The sequence below is a fragment of the Neophocaena asiaeorientalis genome, unplaced genomic scaffold, assembly GCF_003031525.2.
Source record: "Neophocaena asiaeorientalis asiaeorientalis breed wild unplaced genomic scaffold, Neophocaena_asiaeorientalis_V1.1 scaffold82, whole genome shotgun sequence".
Lineage (NCBI taxonomy): Eukaryota > Metazoa > Chordata > Mammalia > Artiodactyla > Phocoenidae > Neophocaena > Neophocaena asiaeorientalis.
In genome coordinates this window covers 8,685,309-8,711,451 of record NW_020173068.1, presented here as the reverse complement: position 1 = coordinate 8,711,451, position 26,143 = coordinate 8,685,309, and the positions used below count along the sequence as shown (strand labels likewise).

The window sequence follows — 26,143 nt, the reverse complement described above, 5'->3', positions numbered from 1 at the left end:
GTGGTCCCAGCAGAGTAGACGTCACTCGCCTTTTCGCTCTTTCTCTTGAAGAGTCGAGCAAAAGCAAACTGAACAGGGCTTCCCTGGTGGCACAGTGGTTGAGAATCTGCCTGCCAATGCAGGGCACATGGGTTCGAGCCCTGGTCTGGGAGGATCCCACATGCCGCAGAGCAACTAAGCCCGTGAGCCATAATTACTGAGCCTGCGCCTCTGGAGCCTGGGCTCCGCAATAAGAGAGGCCGCGATAGTGAGAGGCCCGCGCACTGCGATGAAGAGTGGCCCCCACTCGCCGCAACTAGAGAAAGTCCTCGCACAGAAACGAAGACCCAACACAGTCAAGAATAAATTAATTAATTAATAAACTCCTACCCCCAACATCTAAATTAAAAAAAACAAGCAAACTGAAAGAGGCCCAGAGTGAGGAAGTCAAAACCAGCGGAGCCAGAGACAATAGGTGGGAGAGACAGAGCAAACTCCTGCCTCCCTTCTCTGATCAGACAGCACCCCGGTGTGCTAGATCTGGGTGCATCAGCCAGAATTTCCCCAGCCCCTCAAGCTCTCATTCTAGGGGGGGAGCTGTGTGAATGGCCGTGACCACCCTTGCAAGTTCCAGGGGGTCAGGGAAAGCGCCCAGAGGTGGTCTGTGGCCTTTGAGATGTTTTGAAGGATGAAGAGGAGTTTGCCAGGTTGCAGAGAGAAAAGAAACGGCACTCTAAGTCGTGGAAACAGCCTGGGCAAAGGCACGGAGGTGTGAGAGGGTCTGGAGGAGAACCAGAGCCGTACAGAGATTGATAAGGAAATAAAATCTGAGACGGAGACACAGAGAGAGAGACTAGAGAAATAGAGACGGCCATGAGGCACAGAGAAAAAGAGAAACTAGCAACAGTGAGAAACAGACACATACAGAAACGGAGACAGAAAATCAGAAGCACACAGAGAAAGACCAATTAGTGCGGGGGGAGGGGGTTTAGGGAAGAGGAAAGAAACACAAAAAATTGTGAAGACAAGAGAGCCAGGGCCAGAGAGCCTGAGAGAGAGCTGAAGAGGCACAGACAGACAAAGAGAGACAAAGACGGAGGAGGCAGAGAGAGAGACACACACGCATTGAATCACTTGGCGAGAGCGGCGAGAGATGGAGATAAAAGGGTCTCGGGGCTTCTTCCCCGGCTCGACCCGCGGCTCACCACCGCGCAGGCGCACTCCCGACCCGCCGCGGTAGCGCGGACGAGCGCTTTGTCCCCGCCGGAGCTGGGGCGCGTCCCCGGGCTGGGCTGCTCGCAGGTGTCCTTGCGCCCCCCGGTGCATGGGGGCCCTGGCGGAGCGGCCGGCGCCCCGTGCACGCCCTGAGCCCACAAGCATCCACGCGGACACACACACTGCCCCGCGCAGACAAGCAGAGCCCCGCCACACACATCGGGGCCCGCGCCTCCGGGGGAGCCCACAGATTCAGGCAGAACCACCTAGAGTGGTGTCCCCGCAGTACACACAAATCTCTGCACACAGGGCCAGGAAAAACAGGTTCACACATCTGGACGTCCAGACTCACAGGCCACCTGGACACGTGTCCACACACCAACACAGACACCCATGAGCAAACAGGGCCACATGCATACCCCAGTGAACACAAAGGCGCACACCCACAAGCGCACACTCACACCCATGCTCCTACCTCTGCTCCCAAGACACATGTTCACCCATGGGGTCTCCAGGTGTCCATTCTGACCGGACATTGTGGTATTTGGCTTGTGAAAATGACAGTGAACAGAGAAACATCCTGATTTTGAAATCTTTTTTTAATTATACAGATTAAACAGTGTTACTACGACCAGAGGTAACTTACATGGATCGGTGTGTGATCTGATATAAAAGACATTTCTTCCTATAGACTGTTGCAAATGAACTTCCCAGATTGTATGCCTTGGTGGAGGGGAGAAGGGAGGAGAGGAAGGGTCTTTGGATTTTTCTCCAGGGTGCCCAGGGCTTTTGCTAACCCAGTCTCACCAACCCCCCACCCACCCAGCCCAGCACTCCTGGGAAACACACAGCATGCACACAACCGCATCTCCCTGTGAGGACATCCACAACTCCACAAGGGCCTGACAGCCCTGAGGGGTCCCCAGAGTGTCAACTGCCACCATCCACCCAGGGCAAAGAGTCTTCAACTGCTCACACTTCCTGCTCACAAGCCCTGGGCTTCGCCTGGTGCATCTCAGACATAAGCAAGGTTTCTGCCAGGCACAGTCACTCCCCAAACTCAGGGATGGATGTGCACACACAGGCGCATTCCAGAGATCTCCAATCTGATTATGTCCCTCTCTGGCCTCAAGCCCTCCAGCCACCAATGCTGTCTGCACAAAGGCCCCTCTGACACAGTCTGTCCTCACATCCCACCCCCTCTCACTCTCCAGCACACAATAGATACTCAAGAAACCGCTGACCAAACTCTGAGGTCTGTTTGTGTTTAATCAGACAATATGCAAAGTATTTACAACCAATTCCAAATCCCCCCTCCCCCCACAGGCCTCGGCCGTGGAACGCAGGAACCCCAGGCCCTGCCCAGAGCCGGGGGTCCCCTAGGCCTCTGCATAGTCATCTGAAATCTACAAAACACTGTTTGTTTAAAAAAAAAAAAAAGACAGTATTAGGACACCTTATACAAAGGACACTGGGCAGTCAGAAGGGGATTTGGGAGCGCGCTGGGGTAAGTGAGTCCAGATTCGACTGGGGCGGAGACAGGACAGGAGAAGACTTGGGTAATAAACATGTATGAAAGGAAAAGTTGAAATTTCATAGGCAGGCACCACTTGGCCTCCCTCCCCACTGGCAGGGCCTGGCTGGCTCGAGAACGCCTGGCAGCAGGAACGTTATTGCTATGATGGGGGGCTGTGGGTGAAATGTACAACAGGTCTGGGGGACAGAGCAGAGGGCGTTTTTACATGTTAAATATGAACACACATGGAGGAACATACACGTACACACACACACACACACACACACACACGCACACAGGGGCCCTTGGCAAGATGCCTACAAACTGTTGGCTGCCCCATTTAAGAAGGACACACTGAGGTCCAGGGAGAAGCCACCACATAGCGCAAGGGCCAAAACACGGTCTCCTGATGCCATGGGCTGAGCTCACCACGTGATGCCAGGCCACAGGGTCTGGACAGGAGTGGAGCAGTTGCAGAGGGCATGGCCACAAATGGAGGCAGACAATGCAGCCCAGAGAAGGAAGCAGGGGCTGCCCAAGGGCACACAGCCAGTCCTGGTGTGTGACAATAGACACCCCAGTCCTCTCTCCTCACCCCAGTCTAGGCACTCCTTTCCATACTCGTGAGTTAAAGGTGCCAACTTGGGGAGAAGAGCAGGGGCCAGGCGTTGAAATGACACAGGACAAACAGGGCGAAGGAGGACCTGGGGTTCCTTCCTGAGGCCAGAGCCTCCCAATCATATGGATCTTCTATTTCTGCTTGATTGCCTCCAGAGCCGGTGAGCTCACTCCCTTTCATGATTGGCTAGCTCCAAAGGTCAAATACCTCCCACCTTCTGATTGAAAACTGCCTCCCTACCCTTGTACCTTTCATTTCTAGCTCAGCCCCACATCTACCTCCACTCTCTCCCCCCACAATAGCCCACTGAGCAAACAGAGGCAGCAGGACTCTCTCTGCTATCTCTAACCCATCCTCAGGCCCCTTGTCCCCTGGGCTGCCCCAGTCTGTCCACAGTGCCTCAAAGGACAATCCTGTTGGTTCCTGAGGAAGACAGAGGGAGCACCAGGTTCCAATCCCACCTCAACCCTGAACTGCCCTGTGGCCTTGGGCAAGTCACATCCCCTCTCTGGACTCAGTTTCCCCACGGGTAGTATGGGGACAAGGAATTGAAGATCTCTAAGGATCCCTCAGGTATAAGAAGGGCAGGGTTTGAGGGAGGTGTCCACCCCACCCACCAGCAACAAGTCAAGCTAGGCCTCACCAGCCTGGGAGCCACAGCAGAGGGGGCTGGACCCAGCAGCCTCCACCAACAGGCGTTTCAGAAATGGATGGCAAGGAGCAGGGTGGCAGGCAGGCCGAGGGCCAGTGGCCCATCACTCCTCTTTGGAAAGGCTCTTTGGCTAGCTCTGCAGACAGACCTGGGGTGGCGTGGAAGTGGGAAAGGGCCAGTGCGTGCAGTAGGTCGAGGCTAAGAAAAGGGTGCCCTCAGCCTGGCCCTTCTTCCCAGTTCCTCCTGCTGAGACGCACAGAGCTCCAGGAGGGAACGCAGGGAGGAGGTGTGCGGCTGGCCAGGGGCTGGGGCACAGTCACTGCGCCAGCCTTGGACCCCGCCCCCAGGGCGGCCCCAGGCCCCAAGCCCTTCCATGCCACAAAAGAGGGAGGGGCCTCGTCACTGGCAATTCAGCCCCACAGAGAGGATCAACGGGGGGCGGACAGGCAGAGGCAGGCAAGACCCCACGTCAGGGGCCACCCAGCTCAGGATCCAAGCCAAGGAGGCAGTCTGGCCCTGTACCCCACGCCCTATAGGTTCTCTCCGGGCTGGTACTGGGGCTCGGTGGACGTGAAGTAGTCCTCCAGGAAGGCCTGCAGGTACTCGAAGGTGGGCCGCTCCTCTGGGTCCTTCCGCCAGCACTGGCACATGAGGTCATGCAGAGACTCGGGACACTCGGGCGGGCAGGGCATCCGGTAGCCCCTCTCCACCTGGTCCAGCACCTCGCGGTTCACCATCCCTGTGGGCAGAGGGAAGCGTGAGTAGGCTGGCCCCACTGAGGAAAGTGGGGCAGAGGGAGGTTGATGGGAACAACAGAGAGGGCTTCCTGCCTAGGAGAGGGTGGCTGTGACCGTGGCTAAGGCCCCCCCGCAAGGCTGGGAGCCCTCACCAAAGACAGAGCCTAAGATCAGATGGTCAACCTCTTTGTTATACAGATGGGGAAACCGAGGCCCTGGACGGGGTTTGACTTGCCCAAGGTCACCTGAGAGGGGTCACCAGGGCAGGGGCAGAAGGACCAAAGATGGGCTGTGGGGAGCCCTCTTACCGGGGTAGGGCACCCGTCCCTTTGTCGTGAGCTCTGTCAGCAGGATCCCAAAGGACCACACATCTGACTTGATGGTGAACCGGCCATAGAGGGCAGCTTCTGGAGCCGTCCACTTGATGGGGAATTTGGCACCTGCAGGACCAAGAAGGGTCGGGGGAGCTCAGGAGAACATCATGACCACTCTGCCAGATAGGCACCATTCTCATCCCCACTTGACAGAGGAGGAAACTGAGGCTCAGAGAAGGGGTGTGACTGCCCACGGCCACACGGCATCTGCCGGGAGCCTCTGCCCACCTTGCCGGGCTGTGTACTCATTGTCTTCGATGAGCCGAGCCAGCCCAAAGTCAGCCACTTTGCACACGAGGCTTTCTCCAACCAGGATGTTGGCAGCACGGAGGTCTCGGTGGACATAGTTCATCCGCTCCACGTACGCCATGCCTGAAGCGATCTGTAGGCAGAACCCAGGAGCCTGGCTCAGGGGCCACCCCTTGCCCTTCCCAGATCACAGGGCACATGCCCAGGGGTGGTGTTATCCCCAGGAGTGGATAGCCAACCAAATGCCCCACCCTTCCCAGTTCTTCAGGCAATGACATCAATTTACAATAAATACTGTTGGCACAAAAAGCAGGACCAGTGCCCAGCAGGAGGAGGTAGCATAGGGCAAAGGACAAAGGGGAGGCACAAGACTAGATGCAGCCAGGGAAGTGGGGTGACCATGCAAAAGAGGCCCCAGATGCTCCCAGAGACACAGATGAGTGTCAGGTCCTGCCTGTTGTCCGAAGTACCCTCCCTGAACCTCAGTTTTCTCACCTGTCAAATGGAATAACAGCCATCTCTACCACCTGATTGTATTAAGGATTAAATTTAAAAGTAGTTGTTGGGGCTTCCCTGGTGGCGCAGTGGTTCAGAGTCCGCCTGCCGATGCAGGGGACACGGGTTCGTGCCCCGGTCAGGGAAGATCCCACGTGCCGCGGAGCAGCTAGGCCCGTGCCATGGCCGCTGAGCCTGCGCGTCTGGAGTCTGTGCTCCGCAACAGGAGAGGCCCACGTACCCCCACCAAAAAAAAAAAAAAAAAGTAGCTGTTGAGCACTGCCTACAGCAAGCAAGTACTAATACATGTTTGATGAGTGACTGACATTGACAGAGAAGAAAACTGAGGTCTGAGGTCCCATAGCAAGTCAGCGACTCCTGATGCCCAGGTAAGGAAGGGCTCTTTCTTCTGCCCGAACCACCACTCACAGCACCTGTAAGTGGTCCCAGTAATACATGGGATGAGATCAGTGAGCGTGGGGCAACCAAGACAAGTTCCTTGGAGGGGGCACTCAAGAGGCCAGACATGGCTGGACCAGGTGGGTCAGAGAGCTCAAGGCCAGGTGTGGGAGCGGGGAGGGGCTGGCTCACCTGAGCAGCCATGTCCACCAGCTGAGGCAGCCGCAGGTACTTGCCCGTCTCCCCCTTGAGAAAGTCCAGCAAACTCCCTGGAGAGAGAGAAAGCAGCTCTAGCCCCCACCCTGTCCTCCCTGAGCCAGGAAGCAGTGACTCCCAGATCTCGTCCACCGGGGCAGGCTGGCCTCACTTTAACCACACAGCAGATTTTGTGCAAACCCATCTCTGAATAAAGTCTGTGTTTGTCACTTAAAAGGCAAGCAGGATGGGAAACAACCAAATGTCCGCCTCTAGGCAAACAGAACTGTGGTACGGCTATACTACGGAATACGACTCAGCGACAAAAAGGAACAAACTACTGAATCACACGACAAGAAGGAAAACCCTCAGATGTAAAAGATGTAGCTATACGAAATTCTAGAAGAAACAACTCTGCGAAGACATTAAGCCCATCAGCGGCTCTGTGGGTTTGAGGCTGGACAGCACTACCTGCAAAGGGGTACGAGGGTGCTTCCGGGGGTGACGGCCGTCTATATCTCGGTTGTGGTAGGAGATACACAGCATAGCCATTTGTTAAAACTCACCGAACTGGACGCTTAAAATGGTGTATTTTATCCCATGTAAATTATACCTCCAAAAAGTGGAATTTTGAAAAATAATTAATTTCAAAACCAAGTAAAAGTCAAGCCAGGAACTTGACCCAGATGTGCTGTGGCTCAGCTTGGAGGATTCGGGGAGTTCTCCTTCCAGCCCCAGAACGGCAAATGGCTTTACAAAACCAGCAAATGGGGGGACGTAGATGCATCGTGGGAAATCATTAAAAACAAAATGAACGGAGAAAGGCAACCTTTGGTTTAACTTTCCATTGACATGGGAAGTTGGTTCTTTCCATTCATTCCACCTTTAAAGGCGTATGCTCTAGATGTGGTGGGAGGTGAAGCACATCCCACCTGCCCTTTTGTGAGGACCCCAGCCAGGGGTCACCCATGTGTCCACGCCATCACGCAGGCCTCACCCTTGCTCATGTACTCCGTGACGATGTAGATGGGCTCCTCAGACACCACCGCGTACAGCTGCACCAGCTTCTCATGCCTCAGTTTCTTCATGACCTGGGCCTCCTGAAGGAAGGCCTCCGGAGACATCGTGCCGGGCTTCAGAGTTTTGATGGCCACCCTGGTGGTGCCATTCCAGGTCCCTGCATGGAAAGGGGTGCAGGCTGCCTCAGGGGAGGACCCCCATTCTCACCCCACAGGGACCAGGATCTGCCGGCCTGGGTACCAATTTCAGCTCTGGCCTCCCAGGCCACGTGACAAGCCAAGCCAAGGCCCAGCCCCTTTCTGGACCTCAGTGTCCCATCTGCAGATGGGCAGGACGCTCCTCACACAGGGCACGCTCAAGAAACAGGAGCTGTTGTTCGGACGCTGATTATTAGATGTCCCCCAAAGCAGCACCCTCGTCTGAGAGCTGGGGGACCATGGTTCCAACTCAACCGCCCTCTCCTGGGTAGGCATGTTCCTTCCGGTGGCCCAGGTGTTAGCAGATGGAGCACGTACTCGTGGGGGCGGGGGGTGAGGCAGAGCCGGCCTCAGAACAAGGCCACCAGAACAAGAGCTTGTCTCAAGCCACACTCCCCAAACAGTAAGGCATCACACTTAGAAGGGCTCGGACGTCAGTCTGGCAGGAGTTTGCCTCCCACCTCTGCCTCCTCCCAGCAGTGAGACCATAGGTGAGCCAGTTCCCCTCTCTGAGCCTCGATTTTCTCATCCGGAAAATGGGGATGCTATAGTATCCACCTGTGGGCTGTCTGAGGATTAAATGAGATTTTAGCCACTGGGCCAAGCCCACTGTAAGGACACAGTTAATAATAGCTGCAGCTGTCATTTTATTATTATCTGGTTTTTACATTGTGAGGCCTTAGGGGAAGCTGTACTCTAAACCAGTGTGTTTAATCTGAGTTTTGTCCCAGCTGGGCCTGAGGCGCCTTGGGCCCATTCCTGCCCATCTCTGGGCCTCCAGGTGCGAGTTGGGGCTCGGGCCCCTGTCTGTGGCCTTCCCGGCACAGGCCCTCTGGGCATGCGTACCAGGCGCTTCGTGAGTCTACCTGGATCATCCAGGGAGGAACGGGAGCCTCCCCCACTGACTGTTCACCGCACGCCCAAGCCAGGAATGAGTTTTGCAGCCACAGGAATGGCTGACGCCATGGATTTTTCAGGTTTTGCTCACATCCTCTTTTTGTGCCTGTGCCTGGGAGCTGGCTTCTCATCCCCCTCCCCTCTCCCCAGCTCAAAGCCTCCCCTTCCCTGACTTGGCCTGACCTCCAGCCTGCAGGCCTCTGTCCCTGCAGTGCTGCCACCCAGGAACCCCCTCTGCTCTCCTCCATCATCTCTTCCTCTGAAGGGAGGGAAGTGGTGGTGGTGACGCCAAGTGAATACTGCGGCTCAGATGAAACAACCTTGAAAACAGCACACAGCCATCCACCCCCCCCCACAACATACACACCCCCTCGCTGGACGCGCAGGCTCACAACAGCCAGGCCTGCCTCACCGCTGCCTCTGCAACTCCTGTGTCAGCAGAAACCAAAGCAGAAGGGGGCCTGGGTTTTGTCAGGGCTGCGTGGCATTTTGTTTTCAAGGACGGTTTGGCCATCTCTCCAGAGTTAGACAGGAGATCATTAACAGGCCTGGAACACGCCAGACCCTGTACTCCTTCTGTGAGCGGGGGCTTCTCTTCCCACAGCTGAAGCTAACGTGTGGACCCACACGGGGCCAGCGTTCTCTCAACCCCACCAGGGTGTCCTATTATCACCAGTCCCATTTTACAGTTGGGAAGATCAAGGCTCTGTCCATGAGTGTGACAAAGGAGAGCTGTGTATGCAATAGCAGGTGGGCTGGGTGGCATCCTGGAAGGCTTCCCAGAGGAAGTGGCACCTGAGCTTGGATCCGCAGGAGGGTGAGTGGTTGACTGGGAAAAATAGCCCTCCAGAGTGAAGCCACCCAGCCCAGGCCACACGGCACGTCACTGGGACGTCACGATGCCCAGCCCTGAGCAGTTCTGGGTAAACAGGTACCACGGTGTGTGGAGGTGTGGCGGTCTACACCTCAACTTGCTGTCAGCCACCACTGGGGGAGCTCCATGTTGAAAGTAGAGCCCACTGTTCAGCAGAGGTGATGGGGCTCGTGGAGGCGAAGGCTGGGGGACCCATGGGGCCTTGAGCTGCCACTTTGGACAGACATCTGCCTGGTTCGCAGGTGGGCACATGGCGGAGTGTGCGGGGCCGGGGCAAGGCCTTACCCATCCACACCTCTCCGAAGCAGCCCTGGCCCAGCTTGACCTCCAGCCGCAGCGACTCCCGGGGGATCTCCCAGGCGTCCTTGGCCAGGCCCTGAGTCTGTGGCTTGGACATGGGGCACACAGTGGTGAGGCGGTGGCACAGGCCGTCAGCGTGTTCTGAAGACAGAGGCAGGGAGGTGGAGTTCAGGCCCGGCATCCGTGCTGGGGTCTCCGTGTCCTGCAGACTTACACACTGTATGTACACAGGCTTCGGGGAGGCACAGGACACCCCCAAGGCCAGGCATCCATACCTATGTGTACAGAACCGTCCCCAACACAGGCCCACACCGCCTCATGCATCTGCTCCCTGAGTCATTCATTCATTCATTCATCAGACTTTAAGCGGGGGCTACCTAGGCAGGTGCCAGGGACCCAGTGGAAACCTGCCCTCAGGGAGTGCATAGTTCAGGACGACACCCAACTTCCCTTAATCACCTCCGAGGACCATGAGTGTGACAGAGGAGAGCTGTGCATGCAATAGCAGGTGGGCTGGGTGGCATCCTGGAAGGCTTCCCAGAGGAAGCGGCACCTGAGCTTGGATCCACAGGAGAGTGAGTGGTTGACTCAGGAAAATAGCCCTCCAGGCAGAGGGCACGCTGCCTCATGCATGTGCAAAGGCCCTGAGGGAGAAATAAGCCCCTGGGTTGGAGGAACTGAAAGGAGGCCAGGGGGCTGCTGGAGAGTGACTGGGGGAAGGAGGGCCCCAGGTAAGGCAGGGAGGCCAGCCAGGTTTAGACTACCCAAGGTCTCAGAGGCCACATGGGCGTCTTTATCCTAAAATTCCAAGGTAACCCCTGGAGGGTTTTGATCTGGGGGAACGGGGTTCAGAATGAAACCTACAGTGGTGGCCAAGGGGACAGAGCGGGGTGGCAGATCCTAGAGGGAGTCGGGAGGCCTCAGGAAAGGCCACACCTGCACGCACAGGCCACAGCCACGTGCCACAGGCCCACAGACACCCACAGAGAGCTGTCCACGTGGGAGCACCCAGGCCATGATGCCTCAGTCCAGCGGGCAGCCCTGAACATCCAGATGGGTCGGCCACACTCCCGCACACTCGGCCTGGCCCGCGCTCACGCCCTGCGCACGTGAGCTCCCCGCCTGCGCGCGCTCTCTCCCGCTCTCTGCTACAATCCAATCAATAGAGCCGCCCCTCCTTGTCTCCTGGTAACCATTCTAACTGGTCCTAAGGCTGCAGGGGCAAATGACACTGGCCTATGCCCCCTCCTTCCCAGCTCACTCCTCCAGGCAGCCCCCTCCTCACCAGGCAGCTGCAGAGGAGGAGAGAGGTTAGAGGGGCAGGTTGGGGTGGGGGGAGGGAAGAGGGGAAACAGTGAAGAGAGGGCACAGGGAGGAGAGAAGGAAAACAGAGGGGGTGGGAGGAGGGAGAAAGGGGAGAGGAAGAGGTGGGGAGGGGAACAGGAGCCCACATCCCCAGGGTGACAGAAGTCCTGGCCCTTGTTGGCCCCAAAGCCCCCCTCCTCAGGGTCTGCAGCTCATAGGATAGGCAGAGACCCCCGCATGCTCTCCGAGGGCCTACTCTCCCCCGCGCCCCGCTGGCCGCCCGGGAGACCTGCCCGGCACTCACTGGAGTAGTAGGCCACGAGCTGCTGCAGGCTGTTGAACTGGGTGCGGGAGGTGATGTAGAAGCCGCCGCTGTCCAGCTTGCGGATCTTGTAGTGCTTCACGTTGAGGCCCTTGGCGTTGTCGAAGTCAGACACTGAGAGGCAGTAGGCGCCTGCAGGGCAGGCCGAAGAGGAGCCGTGACCACCATGCCGGCCCACCGATGGGCCACGACACCGAGCACACCTACCCAACACGGGACGGAAGGGAGGCACAGGCAGAGCCAGGTCTGGCCCAGCCTGTCTCTGAGCACCCAGTTCTGGGGCGGCCACTGGGGCAGAGCCAAAGGACAAAGGGGCACCTGACCGGAGAGCCTTTCCATGAACCCTTGGCCCTAGCAAGACCTCTGAAGCCCAGGTGTACATCCCCACTGTGTGACCTGAGCGAGTGGCTAGCCCTCTCTGGGCCTCGGTTTCCTCCGCTGCACAATGGGGCTACTTCCCGGGCTGCTGGGGAGATTCAATGAGACTACATATAAGAGGGCCTGACACACAGTAGGTGCTCGATAAATGCTGGCAGGGAGCCTAACAGGAATGGTCCCAAGTGGCTGTGTGTCCCTGGCCTAACTGCCTCCCCTCTGTGGGTCTGCCCACGGGCACACTGTCCGGGCCCTGCCCCTTCCTGAAGACTCCAGGCTCAGGCAGGAGCCAGTGGTTGGCTGAGGCTGGGGCGATCCTGGGCAGAAGACCACGTACTGGGTGTGGCCTGAAGGCTGCCAGAGCTAAGCTGGGCCAATCCCGATGGCCCCTCCCTGTTTCCCTTGAGCCTGGAAGAGCTCTGGGCTGGAAAAGTTTCCTTCTGCCCAACAGGCCTGGCTAAGCCTGAGCCTAAGAGATGCCTGGGGTGGCATCAGGGAACAAAGCTGAGCCCCAGGGGTAGGGGAGGAGGCTCCAGGGGCCAGAGAAAGCCTTTCTCGGGAAGCAGCACACAGGCATCATGCTAGAAGCCCAGTCCGCACAGCCCACAAAACCTCTGGACAATCCTCAGGTGGGGGTTACAATCTCCAGTGTAAAGAAGGAAAAATGAGGCCCAGAGAGGGAAAGCAGCTAGCCTCAGGTCACCCAGCAAGTCAGGCACAGAGCTGGGACTTGAACCCATACCTGGGTCTCTAAAGCCTGCATTGGACAGCCATGACTTTCTACAGATGGCCAGGCCGTGTGCGTATAGAAGCCACAGGCCTGAGTCTAAGGCCAAGCCCTGACCACATGTGCACACACACAGGCATGCCTGTGTCCAGTGGCTGTATGATCACACAGGTCCACACTCCCTAGGCCCTTGGGCACAAGGACAAACCCATAACAATTCACTCCCACACAGCAACCCACAGACAACTCCACCCCCATGTGTGCACACACATGCCTGGACCCACACACGGCATGCACAGCCACATGACCTCTCATAAATGCACACACATGACACGGATGCTCTGCCTTCCCATCTCCCACTGAGCCCCAGGCCCACAGGAAGCGGGAGCTTCGTAGCTATGGTGATGGAGAGTCTGCAACCCACGTGCGGAGGGGCTGGAGAGAAAGGGGTGATCATTCTCTGGTGGGGAGGAAGAACAGGAGAGGAAGAGAGGCCAGGACTGTTGGGGGAAGGGCAAAGCCAGGTCGCAGCACCCAGTCCAGCCCCTGAGGCCCCTAGAGAAGGGGAAGGAGAGGGGCCCATTGCATCAACACCCTCCCTGGGAACAGCCTTTTGCTCTGTGACCCTCAGACTCCCTGACAACCTGTGCCCATTCCTCACCTGAGGAACCTGAGGCCAGAGAGGCTGGCCTCTTTTGCTGCACCTGTTGCGTCACCTTTTGCTGCATCTCTGGTCAACCCAGAGTGACTCAGTGTTCCTCAAATGGACCTCCCTGCCTTTGATCCTGTCTTTTTCTCTAGCTAGAGGGCTCTTCCCACCACAGTCCATATACCAAACTCCTATTCATTCCACAATACCCAGCTCAAATAACCCACAAAAGGCTCAGTTCCCACTGGTCAGCAGAAGCACTCATACCTTTCGTGGTCTCACTTTCTCGCACAAGGAAGGTCCCTCTTGGGTTCTCCGCATTGAGCAGTAACCGCTCTGACTCCCGTCTGGTGATCTTGCCAAAGTACCACCTGGGGAGGGAGGTGGAAGGATGGTGCTGGTGGTCCAGGCTTCCGCCCACCCGCAGTGCCTCTTCCTGGGATGTGGCTGGGGCCCTGGGCAGCCAGACCTCCCACTCTAGCCCAGGAGAGAAGCTCTGAACTGGCAGCGATGGTAAGCAAGCAGGAGGCCAGAGTCGATACTCACTCCTCGGCCTGGATGGAGTCGGAGGGCGCGACGTAGTTGCTGGGGATATAGCCCGTCTGTCCTGTGCTGAGTGAGTGGGCCAGCCACCAGTCTCCCTCTCTGAGCAGGGGGAGAGGGAGGGAGCAAAGGAGAAGGGAACCATCAGCAATGGAGCCCGATGCCTGCAATCTTTATAGGTGCTGTGCTGGGGGCTCTTGAGGCTGAGTGAGGTGCAGGGAACAGTGAGATCAGGCCTCTCACAGCTGCCAGGCCGAGGCGGCCTGGGACTCTTCCCCTCCCTACCCCAGATGCCTCTTGGCCAAAGCTGACTCAGATGACAAGGCCCGAATTCACGGGGCAGAGTCCTGGGACAGGAAGTGATCTGCTTTCCTTCAGATAGAACAAGCAGTCTCAAGATGCCAAGAGCCGCCTTGGGATTGAGGGAGGGAGTTCCCTGTCTTTGGGGAGCAAGCAAGTTGTAACAGGAGAAGATTCCTCCTGAGATGGATGTCAAATCAGACCTTCAAATCCTCCCCAAGTCCTGAGATTTGGAAGCCCAAGCCTGGGAGCTGGTAAGACCTGAGTGGAGGCAAGGGGTGGCTCTTTGGGGGCTTGGTGACAATCCAGGCGCCAACCCTGCAAACTGGAGCAGTGCTTGCCTTTGTCACAGATCATGGGTCACACCCACAGGGCTCCTTGACTGAAAACTACAGGCCTCCTCCTGCAGCCTACCCATCTATGGGGGAAACTGAGGCCAGAGGGGGCTGGGACTTGCCCAAAGTCACACAGCGAGTCGTGTCAGAGGGAGCTGAGGTGGCAGAGCCCCAGTACCCAGGGCCCTCTACACTAATTGCCCCATGAGGAGGAGGTGATGGGGACAGGGTGATGGGTGGGAAGAGCCCCCGGCAGGGCGGGTCCCCTGGGTCTGGGTGGGAGTGGGGAGGGGGCAGAAGTACCTTTGCAGCCATCTGAATGTGAACCAGGTCTGGCTGGAGCGGGGGTCCAGAGACACAGAGGAGGGAGGAGAAAGCGAGAGCCCAACAGGAAAGAAGAGGCAGAAATGGGGGTGGTGAGAGAGAGAGAGGCAGAAAGAGCGAGGGAGAGAGCTGAGCGCCAGGCGGTGCTGGGGACGGGGGAGGGGGGACAAGGCGGGGCAGCCACTAGGGCCTCGCATCCAAAGCAATCCAAGGGGACAGGGAGAGGGTCTATGGGGAGGGAGGAGAGGCCAATGGGAAGGGCTGCCTGGGAAATAGGGTCCAGCCCCCTCCCATTCCCACTGTGCAGATGGGAAGACTGAGGCTAGAGAAGCAAAGGCCTCTGCTCAAGGTCACGTCACGCAGCCAGGTCCAGGTTCCTAACTCCCAGATGAGAAAGAAGCCTTCCCTACAGGGTGCAGCAGGGCTTGATACCTTGCTGAGCTTCTCAATCCAAGGCTGCCTTTGACCTCATCACAACCCTGAGAAGACACAAGCAAGCAGGATGTGCTCCCCCACTCCCTATCACCGGGACACAATGAGAGAAAGGCCCTTGCCCACAGCCACAGTCTGGACTTGAACCTGGATCCCTGGCTCCTGGTTTTTCTGAGCTGCCTCTGACCCATATTCTTCAGCCCATTTTGAAGATGGAGAAGTTGAGGCCGGGAGAGAGTGGGGCTGGGGGAGCTCTCTGAGAACAGGTGAGTACAGGTGAGCATCCCAGAGCCAGGGGCCCAGCCAGGTGGGCCGAGGCTCAACCAGAGAGTGTGGGTCCCTTCTGGATGGAGTGAGGTGAAGAGAGAGAGATTGGGGCTGTGCGGTCTGACTTGGCTGTGAGATCACCGCACGCATGCTCAGGCGGGGGCACAAGCTCACATGGGAGTCTCTGTGGGAGAGGGAGGGCCCTGGAGTAAGAGGGCGAGGCCCGCCTCAAGGAAAGAGTCTAAAGATGCCCAGGCCCTCCATCTACCTCTCTGTGTGCACCCACATGGGGTGGGGGATCCACACTTGTCTGTCCCATTTGACCTTCAAGGCCAACCTGCTAAGAAGGAAGGCAGGCCTCAGCCCCCCAGATGATGAAACTATGGCTCAGAGATGTCTAGGGACCAGCCCAAGGACACACAGCACCCAGGCTGGAGTAACCCAGCACTTTCTTTGTAGAGTTGGGGAAACTGAGGCACAGAGCGGGGCAGAGGCTTCCCAAGGCTACACAGCAAGGACTCAAATCACAGGGAAGAGCTGAGATCTTCCAGTCCCAAGTCTTCATTTCACCAAGGGGTTAAATAAGGCATAGAGAAGGGCGGTGATTTGCCCAAAGCCACACAGCGAATCAACAGCAGAGCAAGGGTGAGAACCAGGGCCCCTGTGTGCCCACAGCCAGACACAGCAGGCCTCCTGGACCCCTGCACCCTCCCCAGGCCTCTCAGAGGCTCAGAGACCCTCAGAGAAACCAGAGGAAGATGGAGGAGGAGGCAGCAGGACTGGGCCGAGGTCTAGGTCAGAGACTACCAAATGAGGCAGATTGACAAAGCCAGAGTGTGCAAGCTGGCTGGCCTCTGGGAAGCCCCCAGCCACCCACTCACAGTGGAAGGCCGGCAGGAGCTTGTGCCCAGGGGCCAACCAAGCAGGGCCCCAGAAGCAAGGGTGAGGGTTCAGCTCTGCTGACACTACCCAGACTTCTGCCAGCAGAGCCTCCACCTGCCTAACATCAGCCCATGTGTGAGTTTGGGCTCACAGTCCAGTTTGGGGGTTTTATTTCACAAGGGCAGGGATGGAGGTGCACTGCAATCTCACTAAGGATCCAAGGTCCACCTTCAGCCTGGCCCCAGCTTGAGAGGTGCCTCAGAGCCTGAGCGCCAGAATCAGAGCGTCCTGGCGCCAGCCCAGCTCACCACTTGAAGGCTGCATTACCTTGGCCCTGCAGGACCTTGGTCCTCATCTGCAGGAAGGGGATACTCATGCCTCCCTCTGAGGATGTAAAATACCGGCACAGGGCCTGGCACATAGTAGGTGCTCAGCATGCATGAGCTGTTAGTATCTTGATTTGGCTAAAAAAAGGAAAGCAATTAAATCTGCAACTCTGTGGTACTCCTCCCCACTCTCCAAAATGTTTTTAAAAACCAAAGCAGCTCAGTTCCAGTCTCCGATAAGGATTTGCTGTGTGACCTTGGGCAAGTACCCTATCCTCTCTGGGTCTTAGTTTCCTCATCTGTAAAAAGGAGATAATATTCACAAAATCTCCCGTGCAGGCAAAGTGTGTAAATCAGTCAGCTTCAGGCCAGGCTTTGGGTAAGCTGATTACTGTGATTATCATCTGAGCCTCAGTTTGCCCACCTGTGAAATGGAGATATCAAGCCCCATCTTCCCATGTCAACGGTCTGGGAGGCTCAAACCTGCCTCAGGTGGCTGTGAGCTGTCTCAGCCAAGGACCAGCGACTGCCCTCACAATGAGGGGCCCCACAGCTTCCCAGATCAGTCCAGTCTGGTGGGGATACCGATCTGCGCCCGGCTCAGAAGTAACAGCGGTGTAAACCTAACAGGTTGAGCAGATGTACTGCATCTGGCGCCTTCCCTAGGGCCTGGTTCCTATCAGATAGGCAGGAAGAGGGAAGGAAGGGAATCACACATTCCCTGCCTGACCCCTCACCTTCCCACATGTGGCAAGAGGAGGAAGCATTGGACCAGGAGTCCCCAAGCAACAATTTTACATCCCAACTGCTGTCACTAGCTGTGTGACTTCACGCTACTGACCTCACCTCTCTGAGCCTCAGGATCCTCTTTTTGGAGCCTAATCCTTGTGGGTAATTCAGGCTGGCGTGTGCATTGGGAGTGTGGCAGCTTTGGAACCTGGGACATTATGCCCCGTGGGTCCTTCTGTTTAACTCATTTGGGCTGTTGGGACTGGCCAGAGGAGCCGTTTGGGGATTACAGGCAAGCCAGGGCAGCTGGGTACGGCCCAGGCAGTCAAGTTTCCGAGCCCTGAGGCCTGGACCCATGGTTGGTGGGGAGAGAGCAGGGTGAGGCCAAGGCAAGTCGTGTGAGGAGGGCCGGAAGGGGTCCCTCACCCCATGGTGGGAAGTAGAACTGGAGTGCCCAGGGCAAGGGGACAGAAGCCAGTGCCTGCTGGAGCACTGCCCCAGAGAAGCTGCTGGAATCATCTGGGTAGGAGGAAAGGGCAATTTAGGAAGCATCCCAGAGTCAGACCCAGAGGGGCTCTGACTCCTGAAGACTTAGACACCAGGGCAGGGGCTCAGGGCAGTCACACCTCAGACCCCAGTGGCTTCCTCGGACCCAAGACCACACAGCACCCAGGATTCTAGGAGCAGAACCGTTTGGCATGGAGATCCAGGGAGTGCGGGCTCCAGGCTGCTACTGTGAGGACCCCAACCCAGCCAGCCCTGGCCAAACTCCAACAGACAGGCTCAGCCTTAAGCTCTCCCTCCCCGACTCCCAGCCCAGTCACAGGTTAGACTCAGAAAGTCCCTCATTCCTACAGGGAGCGGGGTTGGAACAGGGGGTTCACAATAATAGACCTTAAGCAGTAACAGTGGAAGGACATGCAGGGTGGTCCCTGGGTGAGGTATGAGACATGAGTACCTCAAATGTGGGTGGCCCATCTTCCACTAAGCCTCTCCCCCCCATCCCATTATCCCTCTTCTTCCTCTAATGCCAGCCCCCAACTCTCCCAGAGGAGCAGCTGAGCTTTGTGATGTGAGGAAGGGTTCCCCATCCACTCCCACCCTCCCCCACTCTCCAATCGGGGTGCCTCACAGCCACCCAAGGGCTTCCCACGGATGGAACTCCATCACTTCCTGGCAGCCCCCAGCCCATCATGGAAGGCAGGAAGAAGGAAGGGAAGGGGCTGGACAAAGGAAGACGTGAGGGCTGCCCTCTGACTCTGAGTGAAAGAGGCAGAATCAAAGTTTTGAGAGCTTTGCTCAAGCTGTGACCCCCTGAGACACTCTTCCTATTGTTGCTGGTTGAGATCCTCCAGTACTTCAAAGCCTCTAACCTGAGGCATCCTCCCCAGCTCAGGCCCTTCCCTCCTCCCGGCTCCTCGGCACCTCCACAGAGCTCCTCTTCCAAGGGCTCGGGGTCATGCCTACCCCTCCCAGCTCTGCCACTACTAGCTGTGTGACCTTGAGCAAGTCACTTCACCTCTCTGGGCCTCAGTTTCCTCATCTGTAAAATGGAGCAAGTAAGCATTTCCACTTTCCAGGGCTGTGGTGCTGTATAAATAAAACAACGCAACTGCTCTGCACGAGAACAGGCCCACACTCGAGGCACGAGAGACGGGGGCTATTTTATGACTGTTCACTCATCTCATGCAAAATCACCACCCAGGCACCCACAGTGTGCTGAGCAACAGGTGATGGGGGACCCAGAAATGTGGCAGGCCCAAGAGCAGCCCTCAAGGAGTTCCCAGTTTGAGGAGAGGGAGATACAAACAGCCGGAACCATAAGAGAACTGGAGCGGCATTGGGACTCAGACAGAAGCGGGTCGGGGGAGCTGGGAAAGCCCCCTCCCTCTGCGAGAGCAGCTTAAGGAAGGGAGAGAGCTGCTGCCCAAGTTCCAATCCTGGCTTTGCTACTTGGTAGCTGTGTGACCTTGGACAAAGGCCTTCACATCTCTGAGCCTCAGTTTCCTCATTTGCAAAATGGAGATGGCCCCTCCCCCATCACTACAGCCCTGGTGGGAGGGCAGCAGAGCAAATACAAGGACATGGGTAAAAATGCCTGCTACCTCTTTTTCCCTTTGCCTCACAAAGGGGGCAGTTCTGAACTGGATCTTGAGGGATGAATAGGAGTTTGCCAGACAGAGATGGGAGAAAGGGTGCTTTAGGCAGCGAGAACGACATGCACAAAGGGCAGGGAGGCATGAAGAAGCAAGAAATGCTTGGAGACGGTGGAGACGTCCGACCCCCTTAGCCAGGCCTTCGAGGATGCTCATGGATCGATTCTACTCTACCCTCTAGAACCTTCTCGCCCCCTTAGCCAGGCCTTCGAGGATGCTCACGGATCGATTCTACTCTACCCTCTAGAACCTTCTCGCCCTTCTGCAGCCCTGAAGGCCACCAGTCCCCTCCAGCGCTGCACCCTCCCACGAGCTGCTTTTCTGCGAGGGGAACCGCCTTCTTCCCCTCCCTCCATCCCCTCGACTTCACTGTGCTTCCTGAAGGGTCCTGCTTGAAACACCCAGGCCCTGTGGTCGCCATCAGAGGGGGGTCACACAGCAGGGGCCCTAAGGCCTGAGCTGACCCCGGCCCCGCCCTCTGCCTGCCACTTGGCCTGGACTGGGGCTGCATCCCGGCCACACTCTGGCTCCAGGAGGGCATGGCCTTCTCCACCCAGACCTCACTGGGCCCAGCACTGGACCCTGCATGCAGCTGGCACTCAGTGTGGGCTGAACAGGGAGGGGATGGGTTAGCATGAGGTGGACGGGGAGTGACAGGGGTGATGGGAGGACCCTCCCCATTCGCAGCCTGGGATTAAGGTAGGGATCTGGTCAAACTATTGGGGGTGAGGACAGAAGCTGGGGAAGCGCAACCAAGGGAGCCAGAGACCATACGAAGCACATGCCAGCGGCAGCCCACCCCACCAGTGAAGCGCCCCTACCCGGCCCGCCGCCCACGGCGTGTGTACACACCTGACATCCACCTTCCTCCTAGGGCCAGCAAGAGAGAAGCAGAGAGGGAGAAGCTGAGAGAGAGCTGGAGGGAGGAAGCACGGGCCAGGAATGGGGAGGGATTCCCCGAGGCTGTTCCCCCGCCGCCGCCGCCGCCGCCGCCGCCGCCGCCGCCGCCGCCACAGCCGCCATGGGTGTTATCAGCAGGTTCCAGGCTGCGGCGCCGCTGGCTGGCATCTTTGGGCTTGCTCTTGTTGCTGCCCATGGTCCTGCTGGAGACGAGAGAGGACCCTGGGTGAAGGGCTCTGGGAGCCGGCAGGGTTGCCTAGGCCCCTTAGCCTGCACTCCCATCCATTCTACAGATGGGGAAACTGAGGCCCAAAGAGGTCTTTTTGGGTACGTTACCTTTCAGAACCTCAGTTTCTCCATCTGTAAAATGGGAATAGTGATGGCAACCATAAAGGGCTTCCTGGGTACAGGGCCAAGCACAGAAGAAACACATCATAATCAGAAGCCCTAACCTTCCCCACCTTCCTCTGAGGCACTGTTTCTGTCTCTCATGGGTAGGGATAGTATCTTGAGTCATGTCTATGTCCCAGGCATATAGGAGAAGGCTGAGGGTTTGTTGAGTGAATACATGACTGACTGAAATTGTCTAACACCAGGGGGAAAGGTGCTAAAAGTTGCAACTAGGGCAACTAAGGAGAGATGGCTGGGAGCTCACTCCAGGCCCAGGGCCTTTGCACATGCTGTTCCCTCTGCCTGAATGCTTTTCCCTGACCACTTGAGCAGAGTAACTCATGCCTCCTTCAGTTCTCAGCCCAAACGTTGCCTCCTTGGAGGCAGCATGTGGCAGGTGGGAGGGAAATGTTTAGGGGTGATGGATTATCTTGACTGTGCTGATGGTTTCATGAGTGCATCCACGTGTCAAAACTTATCAAACTGCACACCTTAAACATGTGCAGTTTGTGGTATGTCAATTATACCTCAATAAAGCTCTTAAGGAAAAAAAAGTCACCTCCCTGGGAAGTGTTTCCCAACTTCTTTCACTGGTTTAAGTCCCCTTGCCTTTTGTGCCTCTCCTTGATAACATGTGGCCCAGTTGTGTGTGTGTGTGTGTGTGTGTGTGTGTGTGTGTGTGTGTGTGATTACATGATTATCGTCATGGGCTTTTGTCTGTCTAGTTCACTGCTGTGCTCCCAGTACCCAGCACAGGGTATGGCACACAGTAGGTGCTCAATAAACAGCTGAATGAATGAGTGTGAATGTGTGACTATTCAATAGTTAAGAGAGTTCTAAGCCAGAAATCTGGGAGGGCTAGAGATCGGGAAACACAGAGAAACCCAAGTTGCAAACTCCCCAGTGACGCCCTTAGCCCTGCCACCCCCCGCCTTTTGCTCCCCACGTTGCCATCCGCAGGTCCTCATGGAGCCTAGCCAGGGTCTCCCCACACACCATGGCCGCCCCTCCCAGCTCCCTCATCTTGGCAGCCCTGATGGGTCATCAGCTCACCTGGTGCAAGGCAGGGGCTATCCCAGAGGACCTGGGAAGCAGCCTGAGGTCTCAGCACGAACACCAGGTGTAGAGTCGGTGGTCTCGGACTAGAGGCCCTGCTCTACCTCTCCCCGCTGTGTGACCCTAGGCAAGTCACTTCCCCTCTCTGGGCCTCAGCGTCCTCATCTGCAAAGTAGGGATAAAACAGATTTCTCAGAACTGTTGGGAGGATATGACTAGAAAGAGAAATCATCAAGGTTCTGTCTCTTGGGTCATGATTTATCAGGCTCTGACTCTGGCAGGCCCGATACTAAGGGCTTCCCAGACCTGAAATATCCTTCACTCCCCCAAAAGCAAGAGAGTGAGGCCGTGTATGGCATGGCATAGTCTGAAGCCAGACTCCCCAGACTCAGATCTTGGCTTTGCTCCTAATCGGCTGTGTGACCTCAGGCAAGTGACTTAACTTCCCTCTGCCCCACTTCTTCATCTGGAAATGACTGTGACAACTGAAGGAGGCAAGGCAGAGTGCTGGGAACACGGTAGGTCACCCTGCCACATCAGCTATTACCGATACTGTGATTCTGGACACACTGGCGATATGAGCTCCGATTATTCTCCAGGGGATGCTGCAGGCCCTGAAATCAGTCCAGAACTTCCTCTGGGAACCCGTGAATGGGCAAAAGTCCCCTTGACTGGCTGGGGCCTCAGGCAAGACTGTTTGCCCTGAGCGCCAAGCCCAGCTCTGTGACACCCCTCCCTATGTGAACATTAGCCAGTCCCCGTAACCCTCTGGGCCTCAGGCTGCCCGCCTGCACAATGGGGGCGTGGCCTGCATGCTCCCTGGGGGTCATCCAGCTCAGAGAACGTGGGGCTGGGGAGGCCCTGGGGAGACCTGCTCAAGGGATATGCCAACAAGCCTAGGAAGGCCAATTTCTACGGCAACCCAATCCGTTGAGGTCACGATGCCCATCAGCGCTCATACAGTTGGTGTCCTGTGGGATCTACTAACCCGGTTACCCACAGCCCCAGGCTCGATGGAGGCTGAGCCCCAACCACCACATCCCCACCCACCTGCTCCCTGGTATAGTATTCACAGCACCAACTGTACAGCAAGCCCTCTGCCAGTCACCACAGGGAGACACAGAGATGAGCTGGCCAGGTCCTGCCTCAGAGGGTGCATGCTCTAACAGGGGACTTGTTTGTGGGACTTTGAGAGGAAATAAAAGTTATAAAAACACATTAAAAATATTTTTTAAATTTTAATGAAGAACTTTCTAAGAGCCCAAACTTTCTTTAGAATGAACTAAATGATGAAGAGGGGGCCCCCTGTCACTGGAGGTGATCAAGGACAGGAGAAAGTATACTTGGCTAATGTGCCATGGAGGGGGAGGGAAAGCCAGGGCTGGAAATTGAAGGCCCTTCCAGCACAAAGAGGATGCATTTGCCCACTTGGGAGGGGGCAAAGAAAAAAGCTCTTGACCCCTAAGCTCTTACACTAACCCAGAAGACCACTCCCCACTGAGACACTCAGAAAAACATAAGAGGTCCTTCAAGACCAGACTAAGGTGGCCCAGGGCCTCTGCTTGCAATGTTTGTTGGTGTGTGGGGTTTGGGTTTTTGTTTTGGGTTTTTTGGGTGTTTTTTGTCCTTGTGGTTGATCCTGATTATATAAGTACCACCTGTTTGTGGAGAGGTGGGCAGGTCGAGGTTAAGGGCCAGAGTACTGGAGCAGACTACCTGTGTGTGAATCTCAGCCCGACAAGCCCAGTGTGGGACCCTGTGCCTCAGTTTCCTTCTCTGTCAACTGAGGATAACAACAGTACCCATGTCATAGGGCTGCTGGGAGAATCCATGAGGAAGTACACGGAACATGCTTGAGATGCTGTGGCACGCCGGCAACCTGCCTCCAGTGGACAAGCCCCTGGGCATGGCGGTGCATTTCCTTCCGGCATCATATGAACATAGGACTGTATACTGGGATCCATCTAGTGCCCTTGACTCTAAGCTCCCTGCGGGAAGGACCGGGTCGGACCCATCTCCATATCCCTACTAGGTGCTCTGAAATATTTGCAGAATAGACAAAAGACTAAATGAGCACAGACATGATTTGCATCCTGCTTTGTTCCTGCAATGCCATGTTGTAGAGACCAAGTATCATTCTGCAATATTCAAACACTCCCAGAGCCTGGACCTTGTACTGGGCCCTGCTCTAAGCACTTTGCAAATATTGACTCATCAAATCCCCATGATAATCGAGGAAGTAGATACTAATAGTGTCCCTATTTTACTGATGAGGAAGCAGAAGCACAGAAAGGTTGAGGCACCTGCCCGAGATAACACAGTGAGGGTGAGAATGAAAAAAAGTGGGGACATGAAACCACACTGGGCGGCAGGAATCAGGGGCTGCTCACAGGGTCCACCTCCTGCCCTCCGGACATCTCTTTCACATGAACAGCAAGATGGGGTGTGAGTGGATAAGGCAGCCTAGCCCCATTCCTACAGAAAGCCCAAGATTTCAAGCTTTGACATAGCAGAGTGTGCTAGAGGAGGGACAGCACATTTAGGGTGGGATCTAGTCCCTGCAGGGCTGCCACTGTGCTGTGTGACCTTGAGAGAGACCGCCCTTCCAGACCGTGGTCTCCTTTCTTGAGGCAGGACCCTGTCTCAGAGCCCAGACGCTAAGTCACCATGAGCTGCCAATTTGAGAAGGGACACACTCCAAGGCAGAGATATATCCTTGGGGTCCAAGAGGAAGTGGGGGGGCTCCATACTCGGGGTGTCTGAGGCTCCCAGAGGAAGGTAGCCCCTTTCCTCTGGGGCGCTGCTGCTGACCACAGGCTCCGGACAGAAGGCCTGAGCTATCGCTACCGTGAGAGGTACTGGGATGCCCTATGGCACCTCCCCATCAGTGTCCCCAGTGCTTCGTGCTCAGCGGGTCCCAAACTAACTTGGCATCTCCCTCTACGACTTCCCCTCACCCCATGTCTCCATCTCAGGGCTGGTTCACCCGTCCTCCCCGCCAATCTTCCTCAAATGCATCCCTCCCCACACCCCATCTCCACTCCCTCAGGCCAGGCCCCTGTCGTCCTGACCTGGGACAGCAGTGGGGGCCCCTCCAGGGCACCCTCGTCCAGCACCCAGAGGCATCTCTGTAACGCACACAAACAGATAGGGCCCCTGCTCAACACTGCTCATGGAAAACTGGAAAAGACCTAAGTGTTTATCAGAGGGGGACTGGACAAATAAATGCTGGTCTGTTCATCAAGCGGACAGCTGTGCAGATAAACAAGCAGAATGAGAGCTCGGTGTGGCCTGGGAAGATGCTCACAGCACACTGTTAAGTGAAGAGGAAGATGGCAGTGTAAAACGTCCTCTGGGCCACTCGGGGCCACAGTTTCCTCATCTAGAAAATGGGGGCAATAGTGCTACCTATGTCAAAGGGTTGGTGAGAGGATTAAAGAGAATGCAGACAAGGCCTTAGTGGGGTGCCTGGAACGTAGTACACATGAACTACAATTATTTCTGTAAAGAAAATTAGCATGTGAATGTGTGTGTGTGTATGTACAGACGTGCACACACATGTGCTGTAAGGTTTAGAGAACATTCTGGAAGGAGTCCAAATTCTTCACAATATTTAATCCAAAAGCTCCCCATCATCCCCCTCTGGATGAGGCCTAAACCCTTCAGCTGGGTCCATGCAGCCCTGTGGAGCTGGGGCTGTGGCCTCCTTCCGTGGGCCCCCTACAGGACGGCACCACACTCTCTCACCTCCTGGCCTTTGCCTAGGCTATGCCCCTAGGCACAGCTACTTACAACATCCAGAAGAGTCCAGAAAAAACTGTAGTTCAGTCAGGTCATACCCGCTCCTTCCTTCCTGACTCTGAAGAAGGTCACCTCCACCTCTTCTAAGAGTGGAGGGGAGGCCAGGAGCTTAGGAGTTGAGAGTGAGGACTCCAGTCAGACCTGGGTTCAAATCCTGTTCAAGTCCACTACTTACTAGCTAAATCTTCTTGGGCAAGTCACTTCACCTCTCAGTTTCCTTATCTTTAAAATGGGCGTAATAAAAAGGAATGAAATTGAGTTATTTGTAGTGAGGTGGATGGACCTAGAGTCTGTCATACAGAGTGAAGTAAGTCAAAAAGAGAAAAACAAATACCGTATGCTAACGCATATATATGGAATTTAAAAAAAAAAAAAGGTTCTGAAGAACCTAGGGCCAGGACAGGAATAAAGACGCAGACGTAGAGAATGGACTTGAGGACACAGGGTTGGGGAAGGGGAGGCTGGGACGTAGTGAGAGAGAAGCATTGACATATATACACTACCGAGTATAAAATAGATAGCTAGTGGGAAGCTGCTACATCGCACAGGGAGATCAGCTCGGTGTTTTGTGACCACCTAGAGGGGTGGGATAGGGTGGGTGGGAGG

At 56.2% G+C, this 26,143-nt stretch overlaps 1 protein-coding gene across 1 annotated transcript in view; it reads right to left on the bottom strand.

Moving 5' to 3' along the window:
* Positions 1-2,442: 2,442 nt before the first annotated feature.
* The window catches only part of SRC (SRC proto-oncogene, non-receptor tyrosine kinase), a 44,328-nt gene continuing 20,627 nt past the window's right edge, over positions 2,443-26,143 (bottom strand). The window contains exons 3-14 of the mRNA XM_024743066.1: positions 21,734-21,901; positions 20,243-20,493; positions 19,761-19,999; positions 13,643-13,803; positions 13,364-13,467; positions 11,328-11,477; positions 9,704-9,859; positions 7,428-7,607; positions 6,428-6,504; positions 5,321-5,474; positions 5,027-5,158; positions 2,443-4,720 (exon numbers count right to left, since the gene is read on the bottom strand). Coding sequence (XP_024598834.1) covers positions 4,512-4,720; positions 5,027-5,158; positions 5,321-5,474; positions 6,428-6,504; positions 7,428-7,607; positions 9,704-9,859; positions 11,328-11,477; positions 13,364-13,467; positions 13,643-13,803; positions 19,761-19,999; positions 20,243-20,486 — 1,806 coding nt within the window. The 5' untranslated portion in view covers positions 20,487-20,493; positions 21,734-21,901 and the 3' untranslated portion in view covers positions 2,443-4,511. The remainder of the gene's footprint in view (positions 4,721-5,026; positions 5,159-5,320; positions 5,475-6,427; positions 6,505-7,427; positions 7,608-9,703; positions 9,860-11,327; positions 11,478-13,363; positions 13,468-13,642; positions 13,804-19,760; positions 20,000-20,242; positions 20,494-21,733; positions 21,902-26,143) is intronic.